Source organism: Trichechus manatus, unplaced genomic scaffold, assembly GCF_000243295.1.
Source record: "Trichechus manatus latirostris isolate Lorelei unplaced genomic scaffold, TriManLat1.0 scaffold00084, whole genome shotgun sequence".
Classification (NCBI taxonomy): Eukaryota; Metazoa; Chordata; class Mammalia; order Sirenia; family Trichechidae; genus Trichechus; species Trichechus manatus.
In genome coordinates, this window is record NW_004444020.1 from 2793186 (window position 1) to 2804564 (window position 11379).

The 11379-nt window shown below is 37.1% G+C and overlaps 1 protein-coding gene across 3 annotated transcripts in view; it reads right to left on the reverse strand.

Annotated features, from left to right (window-relative positions):
- ACAD11 (acyl-CoA dehydrogenase family member 11) overlaps nt 1–11379 on the reverse strand; it is a 125116-nt gene that overhangs the window by 54335 nt on the left and 59402 nt on the right. For all 3 annotated transcript variants that reach the window (XM_004381406.2, XM_023735952.1, XM_023735954.1), the window contains 3 exons: nt 6671–6748; nt 5558–5696; nt 364–471 (listed from right to left, as the gene is read on the reverse strand). In XM_004381406.2, the coding sequence (XP_004381463.1) occupies nt 364–471; nt 5558–5696; nt 6671–6748 (325 nt within the window). The remainder of the gene's footprint in view (nt 1–363; nt 472–5557; nt 5697–6670; nt 6749–11379) is intronic.

The window sequence follows — 11379 nt, forward strand, 5'->3', positions numbered from 1 at the left end:
AAAGATGCATATTCTACACACAAGGGCAAAAAAAAACCCAAAATTTCAATATCCATAGATGGCAATTTTAGAAATGTAAGTCAAAACATTATGAAACCAGTTTTACCCTGCTGTTAATGCCTAAAGCAGGCTACTAGAAAACAACATCTAGTTGTTTGCCCTCCCAAAAGTGAGAACAATTGTATTCTGCACATTTTAAAATGCCAAAACTTAAAACTGGGCTCACAGCAAACATATTCACACTTCTGGACACAGGCAAATTTGCTTGAAACACAAAGCCACCTGCCACTTCTCTTCCGCTCATTCCTACTAACTCCTGGATAACTGACTCCACAAGGGGGAGAGTGCTGGTTTGCCATTTACCTGTCATACAGAAGCAGGAGGTAATGCTCCCTTGAAGAAGAGGCTCAAGCCACTGCTTCTTCTGTTCCTCGCTTCCATATAGGTGCAGCACCTCCATGTTCCCTGTGTCTACACATAATAATAAAAAGCATTTGTTTTGAATTTAAAAATTTACCAAATATGAAATCTACTACTTTATGTAGATAATACACACATGGGTCTTTTGTTGTTGAAAATATACACACCAAAAAACACACACCAGTTGAAACACTTCTACATGTGCAATACACTGACATTGCATTCTTCAAACCGTGCAGCCATTCTCAACCTCTTCCAATTCGTTCCTCCCTTGTTGATGTAAACTCACATCTCCCTCAGCTTTCTATCTAACCTTTTGAGTTGCCGTTAACAATCTGACCCCATATCGTAAGTACAGACATGTACCTTTTTAAAGTAAATGCTGGCTAACAAAACTATTTTAAAACATACAGTAAAAATAACACTGATGGCATGTTGTGCAAAGTTACAAGTTCATGGCATTCAGGGTATATTTACTCAATTTATTCTGAATTACAAACTCTTGTCCAGTTCATCCCAATGGAGCATGGCTCTAGTAGTTCTAGCTCAATCAGGACTAAGGAAACAATTGACAGGCCTGAACCTTGCCTGCTATCTTGCATCTATGTCCTGCTAGGTGTGACTACAATGCTCCTGGAGAATGACTCACATTTACATGCTGTACTGAGACTCCGTCCCTTAGATCTACTTGTTCCTCAAACACATCCTGTTCTTTCTAACTTCCAGATGTCTGCCTGGGTCAGGCGTTTTCTTAAGTGAAATTCTACTTGGGATTTAAACATAAATTCCTACTTATGAGTCACCTCCTCTGGGAAGAATCTCTGCCCAGTCAAAAATATCTCCTTCCTCTGAACTCACATAATCACTACTGTCTCTTTACCTCGAACATTGCTCTTACTGATGTGCAACCCCGGAGCACCTAGAATAAGGGTTGGGCTATCTCTTTAGGATGCTAAAGACAGAATCTTTGCTCTGGATAACAAATGGCAATAGATAACTTCAAAGACCCTCTCTGACCCTTGGAGGGTGTTGTCTGAGGCTGAACCACTGTACTATCACCCAGGTTTAAGAGAATGTTTCACTGAACAAAAGGCTCTAATTCTCATTCCAAGGAAATTTCTAAAAATATGGTCTAAAACCTTTCCCTTTCGTACTGATTACCCATAAAATTTTGAGGAAGAACTTCTCAATATCACCTCTTAAAACAACTTTAAGGATAGTTACTGAAAGGCCTGTGAAGACTGAATTAAGTCTAACCTAAGTCGCTCAGGATATGTTTGTACTCTGTTCAGATACTCCTAACCTGGCCAACATTATATTAAAATTCACAAGATTCCTAGTAGATTAATATAAGCTTAAAATTCTTTTTGACTGAGGGAGAAAATAAGTCTTAAATTATAACTAATGAAGTTAATTGTTTTCATATAACAATGTTTCTTATTGTAGTGCAAATGAGGTAAGTACTGAATAAAAATTTTTCAGAAATTATCAGTTTATTCCAAGAAGCTGGCAAAGTAAAAGTATTAATTATGGTATGGGTTGGGAAAAAGGCCTGGATAAATTACTTCTACAAAAAAATTTTTTTCCATTAAAAAAACCAGCTCAAAGGCCTAGAATATTTTCCAATAATAGCTTTAGGATTAAAATTGCTATTTTCAACATTCCAATATATAATACTGCATGATTCATTGAAGGGCAGAAAAAAGGCAAGCTGAAGGAGAAAAAAAGACATGTTTCCCATATGCTTTTACAACTATTTGGGAAATTATTTCAACTGCACAAGGAGAAATTCATCTTTTATATTTATGAAAACTCCCAAAGTATTTAATAGGCATCAAATACATTCCCTTCTTTATCCATTTTTGAAATGCTCCCAAAACACAATGCCCCAAGGCCTTCATGAAGTTATCTCTACCACGAAGAGAAAATGCCTAGCTTTCTACTTAAGATTTGTCTCTTGTTTGCTTAAGAGAGTTGCTGATCATAACTTGGTTAAAGAAAATGTATTTGCATTCCCAATTTTAAAATTTCCGCAGTCTGATAATATCATTTAGACAGTATAACTGATAGACTCATGAAATTTTAATACTAGAAAAAGTCCATGATCATCTAGTAAAAAGTGAGTTTACAGGTCAAATTGAAAAATAATGGCAGAGCTGTGTCTACAAAGGAAGTCTTGCAGCATTATTTTTCATATTATGATCCATTAAAGGGTCATGAAATTAATTTAATGGAATATGGCTAGTATTTTCTAAAAAACGACAGAACAAAATCGAATACATTACATAAAACTCAGCAGAGAGTATTTGAGTGCATTGCATGTAGTAAGGGAAAGTACTGGTTCATGAAACCTTTGTTTCAGTAATATACAAATATATATATATATACACACACACATATATATGTATGTATATGTGTGCGGGAGCCCTGGTGGCACAGTGGTTAAGTGCCGGCTGCTAACTGGAAGGTTGGCGTTTCAAACTCACCAGCTGCTCCACGGAAAAGATGCGGCAGTCTGCTTCCATAAAGATTATAGCCTTGGAAATCCTATGAGGCAGTTCTACTCTGTCCTATAGGGTTGCTGAGTCAGAATTGACTCAACGGCAATGGGTTTATATGTGTGTGTATGTGCATACATATAAACACACACATACACACATACAACTACATATACTACATATTGGGTCACAATATAAAATATATTTCTTATTATGAGTAGTAATCAAAAAAGTTTTACACTAAAAGACTACTAGTTCCCTTTTCACAATATCATGCTATCCATGCAGCATGATTTACTAGCCTACACAAATGAAATGAAATCTTTAGAAACTCTGTGGATAGATTACTTTCACAACAGCCTTATTATTTGATTACAATGTAGTACAGCAGTAATTTGACAAGTGTTAGGAAGAGGAAAAAGCATGTCAGGGACAAGTTCAACCATCATTAGAAGTCTACTAATTATCTTAATAGCTCCAAAGAAATGACAGAGTCAAAGTTCAATGTGGAGTCACTTTGTTAAATCCAGACTGCATTTTTATCTCAGAAGTACAATATAGTCCAATATACCTATTTTGGGGCAGTTTTGCCCTGCATTAACCCTTTTGGGGACAGCTTCAGCACCAGAGCCATACAATAAGCACAAAAGGCAATACTAAGTTCTGGCTTGTGCAGAGATACTTTAGAATATCATACTATCATCCTTCTACTACAAATCTAGTGCTAGTCCTTTACTGGCTGCATCAGAATAGCCAGGGTGTCTTGGAAAAAAAGATTCCCAGGGTCTACCCTAGACCTGCTGACTCAGAATCTCTAGGAACAAGTTCCGGGAATCTGGATTTTTAGAAAGTTCCTTAGGTGGTTCTTCTGCAAATCCAGGTTTGGAAACACCTCATATAGACTATATTCCAGGTTTACTCCTTTCATTTTATCTTTCTAAAGAAAAGTTGGCCTCTTTCCCTCCTCATTCCAATCAGTCACACCAAGCCCTTGGAGTTATCCTTGACTCCTCTATTACTATCCCATATCCAATCAGGAAATCCTCTTGGCTCTGCCTTTAAAATATATTTAAAATCTTCTCACTTCTCAATCCCTCCACTATTACAACCCTAGACCAAACCATTGTCATCTCTCACCAGCATTATTACAATAAACTCCCTGCTTCCCTTTTTCCCTCCTTCAGTCAATTCTCAATGTAGCAGCCAGAGTGAATCTTCCAAAACTGAAGTTACACCTTGTCACCCCTCTGCTCAAATTCTCCAATGGCTCCCCATTTCTCTACCCGATAAGGCCTTAAGTGATCTGGTGCCTTTACTTCTCAGATCTCTTCTACTATTCTTCCCCTAGCCACTTTAGTCTCCTTGGCTATTCTTGGAATACACAAATCACACTCTTGCCTTAGGGCCTTTACATTTTATGTTCCCTCTACTATGAACATGCTTCCCCCAGGTAATCAGCATGGCTAACTCTCTCACCTCTTCAAGTCATTATCAAATGTCACTTTCTTAATGTAAGTCTATGCTAACCATTCTATTTAAAACCCCATATCCCTGTCCCCCAGCACTCCAGAGTCCCCCCCACCCTGCTGTTTTTTTCCCAATGCACTTTTCATCTTCTGACTTACTGTCTTGGTCATCTAGTGCTGGTATAACAGAAATACCACAAGTGGATGGCTTTTACAAAGAGAAGTTTATTCTCTCACAGTCCAGTATGCTAGAAGTTCAAATTCAGGGCATCAGCTCCAGGGGAATGCTTTCCCTGTATGCTCTGGAGGAAGGTCCGTGTTATCAGTCTTTCCTTGTTCCGGGAGCATCTCAGCACAGGAACCTCAGGTCCAAAGGACGCACTCTGCTCCAGGCACTGCTTTCTTGCTGGTATAAGGTCCCCCGTGTGTCTCTGCTCACTTCTCTCTTTTACATCTCAAAAGAGGTTGGCTTAAGACACTATCCAATCTTGTATACCTCATAACTGCTGCTAATCCATCTTATTAGATCATAGTGATAAGAGTTTACGACACATAAGGAAATCAAATCAGATTACAAAATGGTACACAATCAAACAATACCGGCAATCATAACCCAGCCAAGTTGATACACGTATTTTTTGGGGGACATAATTCAATCTATAACACTTACTATATAATTTACTTATTATGTTTATTGTTAATTTTTGTCTCTTTCCATTAGAATGTCAGCTTCACGAGGACAGAGATATTTGTGTATTTTATTAATTGATGTATCCCAAGGACCTAGAACACTGCTTGACACATAGTAGGTGATCAATAAATAATCGGTGAATGAATGGAGAGGTAGTAAGGCTAACCAAAAAATGTGGAAATCTCTACCCATTCCATCTAGCCATAGAAATGTCCAATCTACCATTAAGATCCTTATGTTGCCAATCCCATTGGTGGTGACTTTTAGTCACCAACACTCTTAACATAATGATGTTTAACAAAAGAATAACTTGATGAGAACTTTAAATCCACTTTTTATATTTAAATCCAACTAACCACAAATAAAATTATAGGCAAATTTATAAATCAATGACTTGGAGGAGAAAAACTTGTTGTCATAAAATAGAGAAATTGTAAACACTGCTCAAAATATTAGCAAAAGTTTTTAAATAATGTAAAAACCTGGTGCTTGGCAGTTGAAGATATCTGGAGCAAAAAAGCATTTTCCTGTTTCTTCAGCAATGAAGGCATAGTCCACCTGGCTGAGTCCGCTTACAGCTGGCAAAAACAGGTTCCAGAGGCCCTCTGCTTTGGCCATTTCCTGTCGAGGTGATGAACATGCCAGAGTGATCATAATTTAGCATGACCTAGTTTATTTTCAAAAGATATTGGCATTTATGCTTTTTGAAATTTAAAACATCAATGGAGCTACTTATTTCATTGTATCCCACAGTGTGCAAAACCAACTTATTATTAATTCAGTATAAAATCAACAGTTTAGCTGTAAAAGAAATGCATTTTCCTCCAAGCTTCCTCAGATTGGCTGAAAAACTAAATTTGCTTACTGGAATACCTCCTATTTAATCACAGCCTTTAAAAAATCTCCCACATTTGGGTATAATCATGCCAAATATACTATTTTTGTGCCATTCAATTCCTCACATTTGTTGCTGTTAAGATTTGAAAACATGAAATTTAGATTACAACCATGTGGGACAAGTGCCCTGCCTTGACTTTAGCTTCAATTTAGTAACAGCTGGCAGTAAGTAGTGTTGATCATATTTTTTTCCTTTGAACAGCTGTAAAAGGCTGTCTTCATCATTTATCATATAAAGAACACTATGTAGCCTAATTTTTACATTAAAAAAAAAAAAAACACTGTCATAGAGTCAATTCTGACTCATAGCGACCCATTAAGAATTATATTTTTAAACTTACTTCTAAAAAATGTTATTACTGATATAATTGTGTCGCTGTTGTATGCTGTTGAGTTACGTGTCATTGAGTTGACTCAGAACAGCCTATATGACAGAGTAGAACTGCCCTATTGGGTTTTCTAGGCTGTAGGCTTTACAGGAGCAGGCTGCCAGGTCTATTTTTCCCAGGAGCCACTGGTGGGTTCAACCTGCTGACCTTTCGGTTAGCTGCTGAGCGCTTAACCATTGCACCACCAGGGCTCCTTACTGATACAATTATCTTCTACATACATAACAATAACAACAAGAACAAAGTAAAGCCTCAAAGAAACACCTGTGTATAATTTTCCAATGGTAGAGGGTTTCTTATTTTTCGTACCTTGAGTTTATCAATCACTAAAGGTTTTCTCCACTTATCCACAGAATTTCCATTTTGAACATAGAACGCAATTACCTCCTTAAAGTAATAAAAGGAAAAAAAGTTAATTAGCTAAAGTTAATACAAAGTAAACAGTGCCATAAACTGCTAATAACCAAAGTAAACAATTTTAGGTAAAGAAATTTTTTCAGATGCTATCAAATCAGTAATATTTCTTCTTAAAAAAACAGAAACATAAGCATATAAAATTCTGAAGGTTTGCTGTTCATAAATTACGCTGCCTCTGTACTAGACAATAGACTTCCAGAATCTTATACCAAGATTTGTGTCTTCAATTTTCAGCAATATGGCACACTAGAAATTCACAGAACTCCTCCCAATGCAGTCCAACTAAAAATGCTAGATAAAATACTAAATATAATTTTATAAAAACAAATATATTCAGTAATTCATAGTTGTGCTGGCAGGAAAGTAAGAGAATTCCTGAGAGGTCAGGAAGAAAAAGCCTGACTCTTCAGTGTGAGTGAGCACTGGAGCTGAGTTTGTCGGGGATGCCAGCTGATCCATGTCAGCCTAGGCCCTGGGCTTTAATGGGTCAGATAGGCAGGGGTCAGAAGACAAAACCAAATGCCCCAAACAGTGCTTGAGGGTGGATCAGAGACCACCACCACCCTACCACCAACACCAACACCCCGCCATAATGCTAGGGCACCTGAAGAGTAAAACCTAAGAAAAAAAAGAAAAAAACCTGCCCCTCACAGGTAGACCACAGGGATATAGGCTTACATATAGTTCTTGGTTCTGGGTGGAATAGAAACAGAAACTTTCCTAACATCGTCTGCCTTTACTCAAGTTTGAGATCTGAATTCACACACCTGCGAGGCTCCCAAACCTCAAGCTAAAAAGTAAGTCCTCTCTAGAGAAGGGGCTTTAAACAAAAGCCTTACATAATCCATGCAGATAAAATTCCATTCCAGAGAACATAAGTTCAGAGTGAAAAACTACTGAACACTCAAGGAAACAAGCCACCATAAGCAAGAATTAGCAAAAATAATAATTCAATAATACAGAATCACATTCCCAAAGACTATAGATAATGATCAGACACAGATCATCAAACATTTATATTCAATAGATTTCAAGAATAAAGTAAGGAATTAACAGTATGAGAAAGCTGACCAGGTGAATTTGAAAAAGAACCATGTGTAACTTGAGGAAAAGAAAATCACAGGAACTAAACAAAAAATATCCCCTGAAGTCTTCTGAAAACCAAACAATAGTTTAGTTTAATTAGTAAAGAATGTCTGCCTTGAGCGTTGTACTCTTTCAAGATCTATCTATACTGGATTAAACTGACAACAGAAACTTGAAAGATCAGATAGGAAGCTCAGGGGGCAGTGAGTTTATGTTAATGGAGGAGGAACAACTCAGAAAGGGAGGGTGAGAATGGCTGCACAACTGGAAGAACGTAATCAATGTCACTGAATTGTACACGTAGAAACTGGTGGATGTTTTCTTGTGTATATTCTCAACAACAAAATTTAAAAAAAAATGTAAAAAACTAAATCTATTGCCAAAAAGATCACAAAAATGACGTCTGGACTATCCATGTTTGGAATTTTCTTTCTCCCTTTCCTCTCTGATGCTAATGTTAATGAATAAACTTGACTACATAGTAAAAACAAACAAACAAACAAAAACCTCTGTGGTACTGGTTCTCAAACCTGGTGGGAATCAGAATCATTGGGGAACTCAGTAAAAACACAAGGGCCCTAAGTGAGCCTGAGCCTCTGTGTTCTTCACTAGCTCTCCACGCAATTCTGATACACTCCAAAATTTGAGAACCACTACTCTATGGATTGGAACCCTCGTGGCACAGTGGTTAAGTGCTCGGCTGCCAACCAAATGGTTTGCGGTTTGAACCCACCAGTGGCTCTGTGGGAGAAAGATGTGGCAGTCTGCTTCCATAGAGATTACAGCCTTGGAAACCCCATGAGGCAGTTCTACTCTGTTATATAAGGTCGCTATCAGTTGGAATCGACTCCACAGCAGTGGGTTTGGTTTTGGTTTTGGCTATATGGATGGGCTGAAAGGTAGACTAGATACAGCTGAAAAACAAATAAAAACAAAGGGCTGAAGAAATGACTTGGAATGAAGCACAGAAATTCAAGAGAAGGAAAATATGAATGATTGAGGGACATGGTGGATACAGAGAGGGAAGTTCTAACATTAAGTCAAATTGGAGCCCTGGATGAAGAAAATGAGGGGAGAAGCAATATTAAAAAGATATATAACTAAGATGTTTTCAGAACTGACAAAGATGCCAGTTGTCAAAGTCAGAAAGCACAACGAAGGCAGAGCACAGTCAAACTGCAGGGCATCAAAGAGAAAAAAAAAAAGCTCTTAAAAGGAAGAAGAGAGTAAGAAAAAAGATTATTGATAATAAAGCAACAATTAGATTGAGAGCTGACTTTCCACAGCAACAAACGGAGTCAGAAATCAATGGACTAGTATCTCTAATTGCTGAGAGAAAACAATTGTCGACCTAGAATTCTATGTCTAGTAAAACTATCTTTCAAGAATTAGGGCAAAATCAAGGTGTAACCAGACACACATCACCCTCTGCCTGGCAAAAAAAGGAAAGAAAGAGAAATAAAAGTTTACCACCAGCACACTCTCACTATAGGAACTTTATCCCAGAAGGAACATCTGAGTTGCAAGAAGGAATAGCAAATAATTAAAATGATAAATAAATGCATAAAAGTAAATTAAAAACTGGCTACATAAAACAATAACTATAATCTCTAATTGTGTAATTAAAAGAATCAAAATAGAATTAAATATTGTATGATGCATTCTTAAATATTTTGCTATTATAACATCTCTATTATTTTTTCTACAGTTAGACTAGCAGAATTACAGGGTTAAAGGCTATATTATTAAAACTCTTAATCCGTATTACCAAATTATTTTCTAAAATGTTTGTACTGATTTATAGTCTCACAAGCAATATACTAAAAAATTCCTTTCACTGAAGCCTGGCTAGTCTATGCTATTGCTGTATTTAGTGAACACTTCAAGGCACTAGGGTGAATAGCACTTGCCATTTCTGTCAGGAAGTCTGTGTATCAGGTGATTTCCTCTTTAGGGTTGTTTACTATTTATTTTCCTCATACAGCCATGGAAATAGTGCTCATAATGCTATTGTGTTTGATAAGAAATATATTGTGTAATACATTTACAATATTCTAATCTCTGACTACAGGAGTCGCTATCAGTTGGAATTGATTTTTTTTTTTTTTAATCTATGACTATTTTTATGACCTACAGTTTTAAGAAATTAAATTATGCCAGTATTTATATAATTATTTAAAAACATATTATTTAATACGCTCTGCAAGGGGTTTGGTTTTTGGGTTCTAAAGTCCACCCACTTAGAGACTTGCACACTTTATTGTGGTATGTAACAGGACTCAGAATTAAAATTTCTCACTACAAAGAAGCTCTCTTTAGTTCTTAAAACTTGAAAAATAATTTGTTGATGAGAAAAGCAAGAAGAAAATATGCTTGGCACCTGGTCAGTCTTTCCAAAATATCACCTTTAACATGCTAGTTCTTTGGTCACTTATTGAGATCCTACTTTGGAGTATGTTGGTTCAGAATCTTAACTCTTGTGTCTACAAATAATTGTGTAATATAATATGTTTTTCACTTTGAACTTAAGTCTATTAGAAAGAAAGAAGCTAACAGTTCTTCCCTAGTATATTATTAGACTCAGTAGGAAAACATGATTAATGTTACTATTATGTTAAAAATGTTTTCTCAATAATGTATTGCAAGTTCCTGTTAACATGCTATTTTTAAGATTTCTTATCCATTTTATTTTTTTTAATTGTACTTCAGGTGAAGGTTTACAGAACAAATAGTTTCTCATTAAACACTAGTACACATACTGGTTTATGACACTGGTTAACAATCCCACGACATGTCAACCCTTTTCATCTCGAACTTTTTTTTTTTTTCGGTGAAAACATACATAGCCAAAGATAAACCATTTCAAAAATTTCTACATGCACAGTTCAGTGACATCAACTATGCTCTTCCAATTGTGCTGCTAGTCTCACTTTAGATGAAGGCTTACAGAACAAAATAGTTTCTCATTAAACAGTTAGCACACATGTTGCCCTGTGACAATGGTTAACGACCTCACAACACATCAACACTGGTCTTACTCAACCTTGGGTTCCCTATCGCCAGCTTTCCCGTCCCGTTCTGCCTTCTACCCCTTGTCCCTGGACTGCTGTGCCTCATTAGTCTCGTTTTATGGGGCTGTCCAATCCCCGGCTGAACGGTAAACCTCGGAAGTGACTTCACCACTGAACTAAAAGGGTGTCTGGGGGCCATACTCTCAGGGTTTCTCCAGTCTCCTTTAGGCCAGTAAAGCTGGTCTTTTTTTTGTGAGTTAGAATTTTGTTCTACATCCTTCTCCAGCTCTGTCCAGAATCCTCTGTTGTGATCCCGGTCAGAGTGGTCAGTGGTGGTAGCCGGGCACCATCTAGCTGTACTGGACTCAGTCTGGTGGAGGCCTTGGTAGCTGTGGTCCATTAGTCCTTTGGATTAATCTTTTCCTTGTATCTTGTTTTCTTCATTCTCCCTTGCTCCCGAAGGGGTGAGACCAGTGGACTATCTTAGATGGCTGCTCACAGGCT